Source organism: Phascolarctos cinereus, unplaced genomic scaffold, assembly GCF_003287225.1.
Source record: "Phascolarctos cinereus isolate Bilbo 61053 unplaced genomic scaffold, phaCin_HiC Scaffold_1;HRSCAF=81, whole genome shotgun sequence".
Lineage (NCBI taxonomy): Eukaryota > Metazoa > Chordata > Mammalia > Diprotodontia > Phascolarctidae > Phascolarctos > Phascolarctos cinereus.
Genome location: NW_027555514.1, coordinates 81,729,392 through 81,747,699, shown reverse-complemented (window position 1 = coordinate 81,747,699; position 18,308 = coordinate 81,729,392). Strand labels below are relative to the sequence as shown.

Sequence of the window (18,308 nt, the reverse complement as noted above, 5' to 3'; positions counted from 1 at the left end):
ACATATACTTAAAACTCTTTGGGGACATCACAAACGCTAATCCTATCTTACCTGCCTAAAGGCGCTGGACCCAGTCTCTTGGTGTCGTCCCTGTGATGCTATGACAGATACCTCACATAAGCAGTTTTCCTTTGTACCAGCTAAGTCCCTCAGTGGATACAGTATCAGGCCTACAGTCAGGAAGACTCATCATGAGTTCAAGTCCGGCCTCAGATACTTACTAGCTGAGTGACCCTGGGCAATTCACTCAACCCTGTTTACCTCAGTTTCCTCATCTATAAAATGAACTGGAGAAAGAAATGGCAAACCATTCCGGTGTCTCTGCCAAGAAAACCCCAAATGGGGTCACAAAGAGTCAGACAGGACTTAAAAAAAAACCCAAAAGCGACAGGACAATCCTTATCGAAAAGATGAAGGAACAACGGTACGTAGTTCAGAGATGTTTAGTGACTCGTCTGTGATCAAGTAGCTACAGTATCAAGGGCAGGATTTACACCCAAGCCTCTTCTACACCCAAAGGCAACTCTCTTTTGAAAGTGATTCTCATTCTTGCAGATTTGTTATCCTAATCACATTTGGCTTAGACCAAAACTAAAAATAATTTTCTTTGTGAAAAATGTTGGGTGCAAGGCAATAAACCTAGAAATAAGAATATTATGGATGATCTACAAATTGGTGATTTGAGGATCCTAAATTTCAATGAATGAAATAGGTTATAACCAGATTATTCAATGTCTTTTCATGTTTACAGTAATCTAGAAAAAAATAGGAATCTATTATGACTGGTATTCAGGTGGGGGAAAACAATTTTATCAGATTTTACAGGTGCTTAAATATTACTTGAAAATAGTTTTCTTCTTATAGTTGATTCTCATTTAATGATTCAATCCTGCAGTTAGAAACCCTGAACTCTAACTGGAATGGCTAAAAATAGCCAAATTATATTTCTTCTTGATAACTACTCTTATTCAACTCCCCCTCCTTTGAGGGCAGGAAGGGGCAAAGACATTTTTGAGTAGAACTGTAGTACTATTTCAAGTATGCTAGACTTTTATTTCTCTTTGTCTGTAGGAACAAATATGTGAAGTAGATAGTTCTGGAGCTGTTAACGGATGAGTTAAGTAATGAGAAAAGATGAATTACTTCATAGTGCTTTCTTAGCTGTGATTGAGGTTCACTTACCTGGTCACACCAATGTAAAGGATCTAACCATCTATATATTTTCTCAGCTTCTAAGCCAGAGTTAAAAAGACAGCTGCCTAAACTGGATCTCAAGTCTTCCTAGCAGATGCACTATGCAGTAGTTTCCAAACAATTTAAGTGAATTGAACTTCTTAAGCCCAGCACCAGCTATGTTCTCATTAAAACAACCAAAGGTCTAATTTTCCATTTAGTTTTCTCCAATCTTTGAATGTCATCTTTTATTTGAACTTTTGTCTTTAGGCTGGGTGGAATCCAGTCTACTGTATGCTCATGAAAAGTCCTAAGTCATATTTAAGGCAATTCTTCCCTGTTACTTACACAACTTCACAATGTTTGGTTTAAAACCAGGTAGAAAGGCGTCAAATCAGGAAAGGAAAAAACGGGAATAGTTCAAATTATTTATTTCATATAGTTGTGAAAACAAAATAAATGCATAGTGTAATAAAATAACCAGCCTTTGAAGGGCAGCTAGGTGGTGCAGTGGATAGGGCACCGGCCATGGAGTCAGGAGGACCTGAGTTCAAATCAGACCTCAGACCAGATGCTTGACACTTACTAGCTTTGTGACCCTGGGCAGGTCACTTAACCTCAATTGCCTAAAATAAATAAATAAATAAAAAAACTATCCTTTGGATCATTTGGACTAATCCTAAAGTTTTATTTTAGAACAAATATTAGAGAAAAGAAAAGTCATAAACCATCCACCATATGAATCATTTATTGAATAAATACATGCATGTATTTTACTTAAGCATGTAAATTACTTAAGCAAAAAAGGATAACCTATAATTAAAAAAATTCCCTCTTCACTGATTTCCAATTTTACAGATTCCTGCAACTCTGAAATAGAAGGAATTGTGACAAAAAGAACAACTTTATTTAGTCCAAATTACAAGTGCTACCCATACTGAATCACGTTTGGTGTACATTTTCACTGATTTTTTTTAAAATTTATTTTTTAAAGCCCTTCTCACCAAAGCAAGAGAATTTTGTACAAATTTTCATAGCATAAAATATAAATGTTGATATGTACAGCAAAAAAGAATTTTTTTCCTTTAATTTTTTTTAAACACTGAAAACAACAATACTTTTGCACTTTATACTTTAAGGCACAGGATATACAATCTACATGTACAAACCAACCAGAATTGCTGTTTGAAACTCATTTAAGTAGATTTTTTTTTCCTGTTTGGCTCAAAATGAAAAGTGTTAAGTCCTCTACTTAACACATGTATCAAAAATTAAAAATCAATACAAACTGAATTTTTCCACTATTAAGAATATAGTTCTAACAATCTAGGCTTCATGATCATCCCATAATCTAATCTTTCAAGTATTTCATACTAGATCCACCCCGCTTTTGTTCCTAATCTTACCATTGTTTTTATGATGCTATAACATCCACCTTAAGCTGTCGTCTTTTCTTTTAAAAAACTAAGGACAGGTACTGGAATTCTCATACTCTACAGATAAAGGGTCAACTTTCAAACCATTCGGGAGTCAAACTCCTTGGGGATAGCAACCCTGGGGTACTTAACTAACAGAAATAGGAACTGTGCCTCACAAAATTGAGCTCTGGGCCTAGGCTACTAAATATAACACTGCCAACTACTTTACCTTTGTCTTTTGTTTCTTTCTCTTGATATTTTTCTCCCCCTCTAGTTGCATTTATACTGTCCTAAATAATCTAATGAAGCATTAGTCCCAAAAAGATATATATATATGTATGTGTATGTATACATATGTATATGTATACACACATATATATATTCTTTTAGGTAAAGAAGCAAATAACTATATGAAAAATTCTTTTGTTCCAGAACTTTAATCCAGATGACTGTGATGTAAAAAGCGTTGCATTTTCAGGCTGTGCCAGAGGCCCAGCAATAGAACTCACTGTAAAAAGGTGGTGTTCAGTAAATCATGGATAGACAACTAGATTTTAACAGGTTAATATATAGATCTTTCTCATGCTATAGGACTGTGAGATATATATTATATATATACACACACATATACACATATATGTATATATACGGAATATATAAACACACTTTCTTCTGGAATGGTCACCAACACGACACATATCCACATTGGAGCCTGTTAATGATGAGGTCTTCCAGTGAAATTTCATTTAAAGATAACACAATTATTTCACTTCACTGTGGCACTATCATTTTTACCAGAATGAAAATGAGTAGTGAAGATACTTACTCCCAGTATAAGTAGACCTCAGGAATCAAAGTATTATCAACTAAAAGTGACGTTAAATTAGAAGGTTCTGGAATCTAATATCCACAACAGGCACTTTGGTACGTTTGGTCATGTGAGCTGTCATAAGTTGTTGAGTTTGAAGAAACTTGAGCTGAGTTCATTATAAAGCTGTTTTTAAAAGAATTTATTACATAACCTTAACTTATTCTCATAGGTAATGAAGTCATTTGTGTCGCTTGACTAAAAAATTTTGTTTTTAAACTAGGTGCATACTTTTTATATATGAAGTATATAGCATATCCCTCCACACCTAAGCAGGCTCCTGTGTGTGAAATATGCTTTCAAAGTCTTTAAAAGAGGATTCTAAATTTTGTATACAACAACGTTCATAACCAAACTAATGAAACCAATAAAATTTTGGGTTATAGCCAATAGCTGCTGTTAGTCACAACCCTGCAGCTACGTTAAATCCCCTTTGGTCATACCAGTAACTTCTACATAGCAGCAGAATGTAATAATGTCTCAGTTTAATGGTGATAATGTCTGATACATGGTATAAACTCAGGATGAACTATCATTAAAAGCACATTTTTCACTTCACTGAAGTGGGGTCAAGAGAAAGATCAGGTTTGAATTCAACATTTCATAATATACATTCTCAGCTTTTCATTGCCAAGTTTACAAATCTCTTTTTAATAGGCTGTTAAAACAATGAAAATTAACATGATTTATGAGTATTTATTTTTGACATCTTAATTTTTAATATGGAAAATTGCTTTACTCATCTTTTAGGAAACAGATAATATATACCTAAGTTTTAGATTACATGAATAAGTTACAATAAACAGGCAATTAAAAATAAATTCAAATGTCTTCATTTCTACATAAGAAAGCCTAGATCTGCACTCTATGATTTGTGGAGCATGACAACCATCTCTTCAAATATAATACTATTATATTTCTTTGTACTAAAAACACTTTTCTTAGAGGAGTCATTATCGTGACTTTTCAATAATAGAACTTAACGTAAAAATGTTAATATTTTGTACACTCTGACAAAGCCACGATGGACAAGAAAAACAGTAATTTTAATAGTCTTCATTTTTTTTCTTTTTTAAAAAGAAACCCCACAAAATAAGTGACTGAGACCATTTTGCTGCAAAGGCCAAATAAAAGGATTATTTGTCATAAATATGAACTTGAAGAAAATATATATATATTCCCTTGATCCATTTTCATCTGACTTCAAACCAGCATGAAGAGATTATAAAAAATAGCCTATTTACATGGCATAGTATGCCTTGGTGATATACAAAACAAGGCAGGAATAAAGCATATCATATATTCATTTTCTAAAAGACACAAATGACAAATGTTTCCATTTAACACAGGTCACTCTACCACTCTATTGCACATTATAATAATAGGCAAAATATTAGAGTAAATTAAAATATGAAATTTAACAATAAAACTGGCTAAATCTGCAAAAAATGTCAATGTGTTAAAATTTATAAAACCTTTGGGGTGTGTAATAACTAAATACATAAAGCTATAAAAATAATATTGAAACATCTGTGAAAATGATGCATTTAAAGTATATAAAGAATGGCTAAGTACAATATGCAAGTAGAAATTCTTCACGTCGAAAGAAGATCTAGTTTATAGCCTGTGGTCTTGTACCATCTTCTGTCAAGTCATACCTGAGAAAATGCATAAAGATTTATTGAAATACACTTAGGGCTAATTTTGTTAACTGTACTAAATCAACAAACATGTACTAATAGCAAGTCTCACTCACCACTGAGTCCAGCCTTTGGCAAGATCCTCAGAGGCCAGAGATACTAACAACTGAAAGAAAAAGAATAGTTCAAAGGATAAATCAGTCATCATTATTTTAACTAGGGAGGCCCATTCTCAAAAGTCTTAGTGTCATTTAAAGCTACTTAAGGCTTAAAACATTTATAATTTGTGAAGATAATCCAGAATTGAGTATTGCTATTCATAGTACATTGTCCATAAGCTTATACAAGGTGTCCCAAAAGTCTTAGTGCAATTTAAAACTATCTTTTTATCTTATCTTTAAATAACCTAATAGCATCAATGAGATGTATAATTTAAAACCTTACTTCTCTGTGAATTTCAACCTTCTCCTAAATTCATCCTTTATCTCAATTACTATAAAAAATGAAATTCAACCCTGAGCACATCAATTTTTCAGCCTCATATGCTTTCCTGGAAGGTCCCTGTATGTCTGCACCCATCCTTCACTGAGTGCGTCTGTGGGGAGAGTGTGATCCAAGGTTATATGTAATTAACTGTTATTTATACATTAACCTTCAAATTAGTAGATATGATATTAATTCTTGTGCGATTTTATTAAGTAAATTGGCTTGTTTCCTATCTCATTAAAAAAAAAAGAATTCCCTCCTTCTGCTACTTCTTAAAGTTTACAGCATCAATGAGACAACCCAGCCAGTAGCAGGAATAGGAAGAAAGGGAATAACATGCACTGCCGCATATCCTCAGTACATATGAGGTACTCTGGTGGTTGTACAATGGTGTTGTACAGTCCAATCCTTTCTTTCTCATAGAGAACTGACCAAATATCAGAACTTTGTTATGTCATACAGACCATCATCAAGCCTTTAAATGATCTTTTTGATAAGTTTAGTTTTCAGAAAGAAGAAACACTTGACAATGTTGATTTACTGTAAAAACTTACTTTACCCAGAAGCCCTTTGTCTTTGGACAAGAAGCCACCACTGTTCTTGACAGCTACATCCAGGGTTCTCCTTTGCACTTCTGGTAATGAAACACTAAAATCAAAGCTAACAGGGATAAAGATGTTACTTGCATCTTCCTAATTTTACCATTAAAAAAAAACACTTTAAATCTTGACATTTCAACTTGAAGCAGCTTTCCAAATTTTAGCTTTTTTTTTTTAACCACAAAACTTAACTACTAGGCATTTTTATTTCACTGTCCATAAATAGAAACTTACAAACCTAGTTTCAACTGGCAGACACAAATGAGGGGTTGCCATGGCATTGTAAATAAGACAAAAATTCCGCTCATGGATTCATGAGTAATATGACAGCAGCATACAGTTCTGTTAAGGGCAAGTGGCTGTCATTCTGGGAAAAGTTACATGCAATGTAACACTAAATTCAAGCCACTTGTAAGATTTCTCTCTAAATGACGTTAGTCTTTTAAAGTCCTAGTCTTGCCATGCTCAGAAGTAATTTTATGCTACAGAAGAAGTGAAACAGACTTCACAAGAGGTACACTGTCTCCAAAACACACTGTGGTGATGGAGATAAACAAAGCCACTGGCATCTGTAAAATGAAAAATGAGTAGTATCTAAGGTTTCTTTTTAACTTTTCTTTAAAAGACAATTTAAAAGGAATATGAATCAGATGGCTAAATTATATATGGAAATTAACAAAAGTTGACATCACTTAAGATTTCTGAAGAAAAATACAACTATACAAATAAATGCATTTTAACCGTTATTCTTTCTCCCAGTGTCTATCTTCAGTACATATTTTTTCACTTAACAGGAGAGTTTAGAATAAGATACCAAACAGGGGTGTGTGGGTGTGGGTAATACTTGTTTGATTTCTTTTTCCTGAATTACTATGGTTATAAAAGGAGTTATAATGGTAATTAAAAAATTAGAATTAATCGAATTTTTAATAAGTGACCTCTCTGTCAAGTGATACTGATTATGACTTGAAGTGATTATTCATAGCATTTCCCTCAAAATAACTGCTTATCGTGGTGTTAGTATGTTATGTTTATATTAATCAGAAGTCCAACAATAAAGTGAAATATCTATAAAATGAAAATAAATATGTATACATACGTGTGTGTGTGTGTGTGTGTGTGTGAGATCTTAACTATAGATCACAGTCTAGTTTTATATAATATGGGGCAGGAGAGTGGGGTAAAAAAAAATGTAAACCAATAGGACAGTATTTTAAATACCATATAACCAATCTCTCCTCATATGAATGAGAAAATAGAGATCCAGAGAAATTAAGTCAAGGTCACACCACTAGCTAGAACAGCTGGACAAAAAGCCAAGTCTTCAGCTTTTCAGTCTGGTAATCTAGACCATACCTCATGCACTCTACCACCCACCAGAGTTTTCAGTCTCCTTGCACAAATGTTAACACCAAAAACAATATGCGAGCCAGCACTAAGAACTGGTTGAGTAAGTCTTTAGACACAGGTTTGCATCCTTCCTCCAACACTCATTGTGTGACCTTGTATAAATCACCAGAGGAAACCATTAATGTCTCCAGCTATAAAAACAGGGATACAACTTCTACAACCATATAGGGCTATTGTGAGAAAGATGCTTTGTAAATGCAGGTTGTTATTAGTAGTAGTAGTAAGACAATGAGAACATACCTTTGATCAAAGACTGGATTTAATGTTTTCTTTGATACATGTGTTTTTCTTCTTCCTGATCTTCTCTTGTCTGGAAGTAAATACATTCGGACATACGGATCAGAGCCATCCTCAGAAAAGGCAATAAGATTTCTGTAATACAAAACAAAAAGACACAATATGTTAGACTTTAAGACCATATAAGCTCCTCAAAAACAAGACTTATTATCTAGATCCTGTAAAAGCTATGTGGCACACTGCCAAGCACATACTAGCTATGTATATCAATAAACAACTTGTTGATTCAAACTGATGCATTAAGTCTGAACTTCATTAATTCCTCAAGTTTATCAAGTCTTAACATTATACAACCAATATTATTTCTTTAATTTGACTTCTTAATGCTTATTTATCAAACTCGAATGGCTTCTAGTTTTAAGACTTCTTTGCCTGATATATATCTACAGATATATTCTCCTATGCCCTCCCTATGGCCTCTTTTACATCATCAGACAAAAGTTTTCCACATTTCCTTCTGGCACTTTCCAATATCGATATTTCTTCTTCTACATAATTTCCTATGCCTGGACAATTTACAACTTCATATTCATGAAACTATCTCCCTCCTTTATCCTTGCCCTGTTTCTTTCATGAAAGTAAATATAAGCAATACTAAATAAACTAATGGGAAAGGCCTTCCTTCCACCAAAAAAAATTAGAATATTTGCCCAACAATCTTATTTCTAGCAAATATATTTAATGAGAACAAGGTATTTTACAAGTGCTTTTTGAAGTAGACTTTACATACCCTATTTAGTACCTTGAAATATATAGAAAACTAATACTAATAGTGATGTTATACTGTTCTACCAAAACACAGAATTTCCTATGTACTAGTTTGAATGATTCTGATAATAAGAAAATCAAATCTAGATTAACCTATTCAAATACAATAATGCATTATCTAGTGTATGTATTTAAACTGTCCACTTAAAAATAAAACTTAAATGATACTATAACATGTTTAAGTTATTTTTTTAAAAAGCCTTATAGACATAGACCAGGATATATAATGCTCACCTACAGGAATGCACAACCACAATAAGTTTATTTCTTTGTGAACTGTGACGTATTGTCAACTGAATCTGCCCCAAGGGAGACTGCCCCAATGTTGTTCCACTACGAGAGCAAAAAAGAGTAGAGAAATTAGTTATTCCCAATCAACATTTCACATAAAACTCCAAATACTAAAGATACATTAGCAATCGTTCTCATTTGGTAAAAAGGTGTCATATGGCTATTAAGAACTACATTTGTCATTAGAGTTATTAAGAAACTAACTATAAACTTAATAGGGAAATCTGTACAAAGAAAGTATTAGGCAAGTTTTGAGGGCATGATTGACTGTTGTATACTCACTCCCCTCTACTGCTCAAAATTTGTCAGGTTTCTTTTTTTCACTTAGAAGTAAACTTCCAAGTAAGACAATAATGTTGCTTACACAATAACATTCTAAAGACATAAACTTTAAGTTACCACTTAAACATTCTGAAATGAGGTCCATTAGGTAAAGAAATTATCATGGAGGAGGTATCAAGAAGAGGACAAATGACAGATTCTATGATCAGCTGTTGAGATATCTAAATCAGCTTATAGTACAAACTGAAACAAAGGAAGGCTGAGAAGGAACAGGTACCTAAAAAGAGCTTCTGGAGCCAGGATTCTTATCAACAAACACACTAAGATGATTCTGTTACCATTTAATATGAAAGTTATTCCCTGCTTCTCCCTTTTTTCTTGCAATTCTGATGTTAAACAGGCTTATTTATAATGCTGTGAAGAGAACTTTCAAAGGTCAACTTTAATTCCCTCCACTGAAAAGAAAAGGTCAGACACCTTAAGCTTATGGTAACTACAGATTATTTTTCATGCTTATCTAATGAAACATATCAGTAACTCACTAATCATACCTTTTAAACAAGGCAGACAATGTAAGTGAAATAAAAGTAAATGGGGAGTTGAACATTTAAGGAAGAAAAAGGATACACAACAAATCTTTTCACATCCCCATAACATGAATTTGTCATTCCAGCTTTTCAGATTTCTTACTGACTTGTGGTTAGCTACCACAGCACTTTTATTGACTGTAACTAGCTTTCACTAGTCCTCTACTTCTGCCTCTTCTTTCCCATTCCTGAAACCTATTCTATTCTTTTCCATATTTTAATAAGGTAATTACTTGATTCTTAGGAAATGTTAACTTCAATTTCAATGCTACTCAAAAACCATAATTAGTTCATATCATCTAAGGTTTTAAGTTGTTCTCTTAAAACTACTTTCGGTCAACTTTTCCATCCAAGAGACAATCAATGTGAAAACTGGCTATGTCTATTTTGTAACATTCTCTCCATGAATTTCAAAGGTTGCATGATAATTAAAAAAAAATCAAGTACTAAATACTCTACTTTTCAAGCTGTCGAAGTCTTTGCCGAAGTTCCTGTGTGGCAATGGGCAGTGAGATGTCTGATGCTATGCTGGGGGTGGGCTCCTTGATGGAAAGGTGGCTTGGGGAAGAGGTAACATTGGAGGTGTGGAGGCTGGAGGAACTTTGGCTGAGATCGGATGGCCACTGAGGACTAGCGTTAAGAGGTTGACCTTTTTCATCCATATCAGTCTTTCTTATACTGTCAGGTATTGATGGGATTGAGACCATTTTGCTGGAATCAGAAACTACAGGTGCAGTGATGTGAGATTTGACAGATGTTTTCCTCCCTTCCTTGGAAACAGAAGGTCTCTTTACTTGGGCCGAATGTTGGTGATCTGGAGACCTTTCTTGTTTTTCAAGATATAGGACCTAGGGAAATAGAGAGCAAAATTCCAAAGTGGAAACATTCAATAATTCAATTCAACAAGCTTTCATGTAGGGCCTATCATATGACAGACTTAGCACTGGGGATACAAAGACTAAAATACAAGTCTCTGCCCTCAAGGAATTTATATTGTGTAGGGAATGCAACATGTACAAAAACAAGTTGAAACAAGATATACACAAAGTAAACATAAAATTATTTCAGGAAGGGGAAAACATTAACAATTAGAGGGATCACGAAAGGCCACAGGTAGGAGGTGGCACCTAAGTCTTGAAAGAATAAAGGTTTTTAAGAACAGAGCTAAGAAGGAAGTGTACTGAAGTCATGGTGGATAGTCTATGCAAAGGCTGAGAGGTGGCAGATACAAAGACGTGCACAAGGAGTAACAAGGATGGACAGAACACAGAATGCATGAGTAAGAGTAATGTGAAATAAATCTGGTAAGGTAGACAGGAAACATTGTGAAAGGATTTAAATGGCAAATAGAAAACTCTGTATTTCATCCTAGAGGCAATAGACACTGAGGATTCCTGAATGGGGAGTGGCATGGTCAGAAATGTGCTTTAGGAAGATTACTTGGGCAGGTGTATAGATGACTGACTGGAAGAAGGGGGAGAAAAGAAGCAGGGAGACTGCCAAATTATGAAGCTATTGCAATTGTCTGTATGAGGTGATGAAGGCATCAACATGGGCACTAACTGTTATCAGCGAAGACCTGGGGACAGACCTGAGAGAGGCAGTGAAGGTATAGTCAGTAAGATTTACAAACTCACTATATATGGGGATAGAAGGAGAGTGAAAAATAATAGGTGACTATGAAGGCTTAAACTTGAGTGACTAGTAGGACTGTGGTGACCTCAAAAGAAAAAGGCAAGTTAAAAGGAGAAAGGAGCCACATTTGTAACCATCTATTTACAAACATAGCCTTTAAAAGTTTAATAGAAGACTTTTTTTAAAAAAAAATTACTAGTTTAGATCTTTACTCCTTTTGCAGTAGGAATATGCTCTGATTAAGTAACTTTCCCAAGGTCACAGACTTATTAAGTGCGTGAGATTACATATGAACCCAAGTCTTCTGACTCCAAGTTCAGTGATCTATTCACTGCACCACCTACCTGCCTCTACTATCTGAATTTTACTAAGTTTTACTACACTTTAAACCACTTCTCTGCTCATTTACTTCTTATAGATCCATATACATTTGTTCTAATATGATAATTTTCCAATTCCTATAGTCTTTTACAGCTTAATTAAAATTTTCCCTCTTCACTGACCTCTTTAAATTAAATCTCTGTCTTAAGGGAAAAGGAGGACTCAGAAGCGCTGCTATAGACATCTATAACTGTCAAGCCAAGGGGCTGAAGCAAATTCAAATGTGAGTATTTAGTAATTTTTGGTCTATGCATGCAATCTATTGCCAAATACTGCCTTCCCCCCCCTTTTTTAGTAATTTATCCTGAATCTACTACTCTATGCTCTCCATAGCCAGAGTTACAGCTTAATTCTATGTCCTTTGTTATCTTCATATGGACCCTTTGCAATTTTCTTTTCACTATACTACATACCTTTAAAATCTGCTACTGTATCATTAATTTGGATAGTAAAATTCTCATCATTATTTTAACCACATAATTTCTTCCATTTCCTTTTCCCTCATTTAAAACAAAAAATAACATGCTAATAGATTACTATTTTTTTTGGATTAGAACCTAGTTTCTCATTCTCTCTTTCAAAGCTTTTTTCAAGTCGTCCCCAAAGATTCTCCTTTCTCTGACATATTTTTTCTTTTTTTCTGGAGCAACTTCCTTTCTTTGATTTCGTCACTTCCACATCCTTCTAGATGACAATTCATGTTCAATACGCCTTTTTTCTTCCTTGCTTCTAACAATCAATCAATAAACATCTGCATCTGAAATTCTTCTCTAGCTAAATGGCAGACAGAGAATAATTCAACCTGGCTCCTCCTCTCTAAACATGCAACATTAACATGACTTTCTATCCAACACACAACATACACCAGTCCCCAGGTGTTTGCATCTTGCTAATAAAACTTCTTTCAGAACACCTCTCCAAAATTATCCTCTAGAATAACTCTTCATTTGTGGCTCTACTTCAATGAATTTTCAAGCACTGTGCCATCAAAGATCCTTTTTATTTGAAAATTAATCTAATATCCTCTATTTGAATAAAAACTCCTAGTAGGGTATATATATGTATGTAATAGCTATACACACATATCAAATGTATATACATATATATATATATTGCACACGAAATGTTTCTCAAAACTCCCCATGTCCAAAATAGAGTTCACTACACTTCCTCCCTCTATCTTCATGGTTGCTTATGAAAATACATCATTGTTCCCATCTCCCATGCTTACTGCCTCGGTGTTATCCCAGATTCCTCACCCCACATAGCCAATAAGTTGCTAAACCCTGCCATTTCAACCTCTTTCTCCTCACATAGCTATCACTGTATTTCAAGCCTTTCATCATCTCTCCCTGGGAGAACTCAGTGGCCTCTTGCCACAAGTCTCCTTACAACTCCATACTCTACACAGTTACCAGTGTTTTCCTATAGCACATATCTGAGCATGTTACTCCCTTGCTCAATAAATTTCAGCTTATTGGCTCTAGGATCAAATATAAACTCCAGTTAGGTTTTTAAACAACCTGCCCCCCACCTACCTTTCTAGGCTCATTACATGCTGCCCTCCTACGCCAACTCTAAAGTTCAGCCAAAACAGACTTTTCCTTGTTCCTTACACATGGCACTCCATATCTCATCTCACTGCCTTTTTTGTATTGACCATCCCCAATGGCTAGAATTTCTTCTCTGAAATATCTCTTCTCTTACCTCTGCCTCAAAGAATGCCTTCAAGCCAGAGCTCAAGGGTCACCTTTTGTTTTTGGGGGGTTTTTTTGTTGTTGTTTTTACTTTTGAGGCATTTGGGGTTAAATGACTTGCCCAGGGTCACACAGCTAGTACGTGTCAAGTGTTTGGTCTGGGGCCGGATTTGAACTCAGGTCCTCCTGACTTCAGGGCCAGTGGTCTATCCACTACACCATCTAGCTGCCCCCAAGGATCACCTTTTACAAGATACTTTTCCCAATTCCTCCATTTGGTAGTGTCCCATCTCATACCTTGTATTTAATTACCCTGGGTTTATTTTTATTTATTGTGAATATCTATTCACTGTGCACATAACACTATACACACACACACACACACACACACACACACACGTTTTCTCTTTTGATAAGAGTATAAGCAACTTGAGAACAGGGATTATTTCATTTTTGTCTTTGTAGCCCTAGCACCTAAGACAGTTCCTAAAACATAAGAGGTGCTGAATAAATGTTGACTGATGTTCAATTATCACCTAATGTGTAAATACAAACCATGACAGCATACTGATCCAAGTTGTTTAACTAGCCTACTCAATTTTTTTTTTAAAATATAAATTGGCCTAATGTACTTGGATGGAAAAATCCAAAGAATATCCATACATCAATTCTTTAAAGTTTCTATTCTATTCTTATACTGATTTCCAGAGATATAAATACCCTGAGGGCAATCTTCATTTTTATAGTGCTGTTTGGACCAGAATTACTGAGCTGGAACCGTTGATTCATAGTCAAGTCATCACTTGCCAGCAGCTGGCTAAGAGGAATCTTCAGGTTCCCCAAGGAACACTGATGCTGTTCATCCTTGACCTACAGGAAGTAAAAAGGCAGGATATATGTTTCAGATCTACTATTGGTAAATGAAGAAAATGGCAGTTTTGACGACACTGATTTTATTTAGGCATATACTTCCATAATTGATTAGCACATTGTAGAAGGGTTTTACTAAAATATAAATCAACAGCTGTTATTTACAGAGAAACTAATGTGTCCTACAAGTACATTCTGTCTGGACTATAGACCATACATTTTATTATGGCACCAAGAGACTCCAGTGCTCAGAGGCGACAGACTATCCAAATTTATTAGAGGTCAGAAAAGAGACTGTTTTAAACCCTTTGAAAACATGTAGCATTCAAACATCAGTATTAGCATGTGAGTAAAATGAAAGAAGAATACAACAAATATGCACTTGTAGTGGGAAAACCTTTCTGTTTTACAATTCGTGGAATTTATATCTAGAGCATTCCAATTTTTATAGAGGAAACAACAATTTTCCCCCTGCACTGGTCTTTCCTGGGTCTAATTCCACTGCCCATCAGCACAGGAGCTTTGACTTACTCCAATTCTGACATGGCCTGGCTCACCAGTCTCTAGGCAGCATTGTGGCCCTCTGTTCTCAGAGATTTATCATACTGATACCTGGTTTAATGGGGGCAACCTCACAAGCAATCCACCAGCCTTAGCTTCCCCAGCAGTGGGAATTACAGATGTGTTACCACACCCAGCAATAATTTGTGATGACATCATCACAAATCACAACACAGGTCTTTTAAAAATGACTAACATATTTTGGGCCCATAGGGGAATTAGTGTATGGAATTTAAGGGCTCCATTGCTTAAAAAGAAAGTGGAGAGCTCAAATCTTAAAAGAATAAAAGGTAGGTAAATAAACCATTAAAGAAGGGTTTATAAAGGGGGCCTAAATGAAAGATGTTGCAGGAGAGTATTCAGACATTTTAGGAATCACTGCATCCAGAAAGGTGACTACTTATTCTCCATTCTCTTAGGATATAAACATAAGTGAGCAAGAAATGGAGTGGAGAGAAAAGACAACAGGAATTTGAAAAAGAAAATTTTCCAGTAAAAGGTAAGGTAACTAAGGTCTGGAATGTGTGATAAGAATTAATTTCAAGAAAAGGAAAAAATACTACTTTTCTTTAAGTACATGATTGGGAGACAGAGGTCAGCAGACAAATTTCAAGAGCCAAGAGCAAATTCCCCTATTTATCCCTTCCCACCTTCTCACTGGATCTTAGGATTCCACAATTCAAAAGTAGTGCAGGGGCGGAAGGGAGGAGAAGTAAACAAAATACCTCAACTTCAAGGTCCTGACGCTTGGGATTGTGAATGAAAAAGGTGAAATTTTCTTCCCAGACAGGTTCGTTGGTCTTATATCGAATCTGAAAAAAGCAGACATATATCAATTATGCAATATTTAAAAATGATTTTTCAGTTAGTGAACTTGATGAAATCAAATGATAAATTTTTAACCTTTCAGAACTGAAATTGAGATAATAAGAAAGAAAGGAAGCCCAAACCGTTTCAGGACATTCTGGAAATCATTTGTTTAATTGCAAATGCCAGTGTTCCTTCCAAAGGTTCTTAACTGGCTTCTATAAGAGCTATGACTATTTTGTTTGACATCAGTTATCTACACTTAGACCTTCTTCCGCTGATTGCAAAGCACTCATTACATACAGGAGATCAATATAAATTACTGAATTGGTGAATTCATACAATAAGAAAGATCAGTCAACATGATTTGAAAATTGTTACTATAACTTTATTGGTCAGAAACATAATAAATATAATACTCCCTTTTAATACAATTATAAATGATGAATATCAGAAATGTCTGTCTTTAAAAAAACACAGAAATATACTATTAATGCTAAATTGATTCCACTTTTTTTTTTAGCACAATGCCTTGTACATGTAGAAGTTTACATATTAATTTGTGATTACAATGGGTAAAAAAAGCACCATGTTTTCCACTGCATTAAATAAACAACAGTAACTTCCACATTGTCTTGCCACTTTAAGACTACCTGCTTATGACAATTTATCCCTAAATGTCCATCCTGGAATTTAAAACCCTCTGTAGTGTGACTCCAGTCTATTTTCCAGGGCAGATTCTATAGCCACATTACTACTCCCCTACTGTACTGCATATCACAGCCAAATTAGCTTACTTGTTATTCTCTTACACAACAGCCTTTTCACAAGCTGTCCCCCACACCTGAAATGTGCTCCTTCTTCACCTGGACTTTGTGGAACCCACCTCCCTTCATGGTCAGATCAAGTGCTACCTCCTACCAGAAACCTTTCCTGATTCCCCCAGCTGCTAACCCCACCCCCATTACTTTATATTAATTTTGTATGAATACATTTATGTGCATACATTTTTGTATTAATTATTTTTAGATACAAGGAAGCATAGCACAGTAGATAAAAGATCCAGCCCCAGCGTCAGGAAGATCTGGATTAAAATTCCACCTTTGACACATACTGGCTGTGTGACCTTGAGCAGATCTCTTCACTCGGTGCCTCTGGTCAACTCTCTAGGACTCTTAGCTGCAGGAAAGTCCAAATCTTCCTTGGTAGAGAGAGCTCTTCCCAAAGAGAAGTTCCCCACATGAATAAATAACCAGAGCAGTCCTATCCCACCTTTCTCTACTTATCTGTGTACAGAGTATATCCTTTCCATCAGAATTTCATCATTTTGAGGGACAAGTATTTCCAGTGCCTATCACATAACAGGCATATAATAAAGGCTTACTGAAGGTTAAATCAAAGAATGTTAAATGAAAATATTATTATTTTACCTTGCTCTCCTGGGCCTTGTGTCCAACTGATATTTGGACCAGTGGGTTAGGGTTGCTGTTTATTTTCTTCCCGGACTAATAACAACAAGAAAAAATAAACATTTAAAATCTTTAAAACAGGTTAACCGTGATTCTCATCTTTTATTCTTATTAAAAATGCTAATCTTTCACTTACAAATTCTTTCACTTTCTCACTGGTCCTTGTACATTTCTATTAGTTCCTAATGCTTACATTAAGGACATCACACAAGAACAAGTCAGCGAAAGGACAATTCCTAAACAAAGTTCAAAGCCATAATTATATCTATCATGTAACTGAATTAAGAACAAAATGGCTGTTCATTTGCAATTTAGAATTTTTTTTCCTTTTAAAAAGTAATTTGTTTTTTAAAAAATGTAGCATTGTTCATTCTTTAATGTGTATTATCATTTTTAAAGCTAGCATGGTTAAGGTGACAAAATGAATAAAGCAGAATGGATGAAAATGGAAAAAAAAATACATGAAATAAACATAACCTAAAAGAAATATTTCCTCCAAAAAACTTAATATTTAAGTTAGTACTAACATACTAAAGTAACCAAAATGTTCCTTTGGTAGGAATAGAAGAAAAATTCCAAGGTATCATATGCACATTCCTACATTTTGCCAAGTGTATCTAAATACTGAATCATGCTTACCAGCTGTTTAGCAGTCTAAGAGGAAGAATAAATGCCACTTTCAAATCATTTACATTTGAAAAACATAAATGCAAATCAACAGTAACTTCAGAAATAAGAAAATATAGTGAGAAATGAAATTTTAGCACAAGCAGCTGACAAAAAAATACAAAATGCACAGTAATGAGGTTTATTTAGAACTCAGCCCCACAAAAGACTAACACAGTTAAACATGAATTAAACGACTTAGTGGAAACTAATTGTAGCACATAAGGTCGCAAAGAGTTCATTTTAGTCACACTGTTACAGAACTAATCTCAAAGAATCTAGCTAATTGTGTTAACTATGAAAACAAAGGACATCAAGAATATTTGGTTTAGGGGGAAATTTCAGTTTACATCTACAGTGATGTATTTGAGGATAACTGCTTATTAAATACACCATGAGCCAT

The 18,308-nt window shown here is 34.8% G+C and overlaps 1 protein-coding gene and 1 long non-coding RNA gene across 3 annotated transcripts in view; one reads left to right on the top strand and one right to left on the bottom strand.

Annotated features, from left to right (window-relative positions):
* Positions 1-1,905: 1,905 nt before the first annotated feature.
* ESYT2 (extended synaptotagmin 2) overlaps positions 1,906-18,308 on the bottom strand; it is a 115,461-nt gene continuing 99,058 nt past the window's right edge. For both annotated transcript variants that reach the window (XM_078152542.1, XM_020990348.2), the window contains 9 exons: positions 17,201-17,275; positions 15,689-15,775; positions 14,253-14,402; positions 10,279-10,667; positions 8,894-8,992; positions 7,835-7,966; positions 6,140-6,245; positions 5,216-5,265; positions 1,906-5,117 (listed from right to left, as the gene is read on the bottom strand). In XM_078152542.1, the coding sequence (XP_078008668.1) occupies positions 5,072-5,117; positions 5,216-5,265; positions 6,140-6,245; positions 7,835-7,966; positions 8,894-8,992; positions 10,279-10,667; positions 14,253-14,402; positions 15,689-15,775; positions 17,201-17,275 (1,134 nt within the window). In that variant the 3' untranslated portion in view covers positions 1,906-5,071. The remainder of the gene's footprint in view (positions 5,118-5,215; positions 5,266-6,139; positions 6,246-7,834; positions 7,967-8,893; positions 8,993-10,278; positions 10,668-14,252; positions 14,403-15,688; positions 15,776-17,200; positions 17,276-18,308) is intronic.
* On the top strand, positions 10,663-17,205 carry LOC110211212 (uncharacterized). Its single transcript, XR_002325305.2, has 3 exons — positions 10,663-12,058; positions 15,383-15,462; positions 16,800-17,205. It is a non-coding gene; the product is annotated as an uncharacterized LOC110211212 (long non-coding RNA).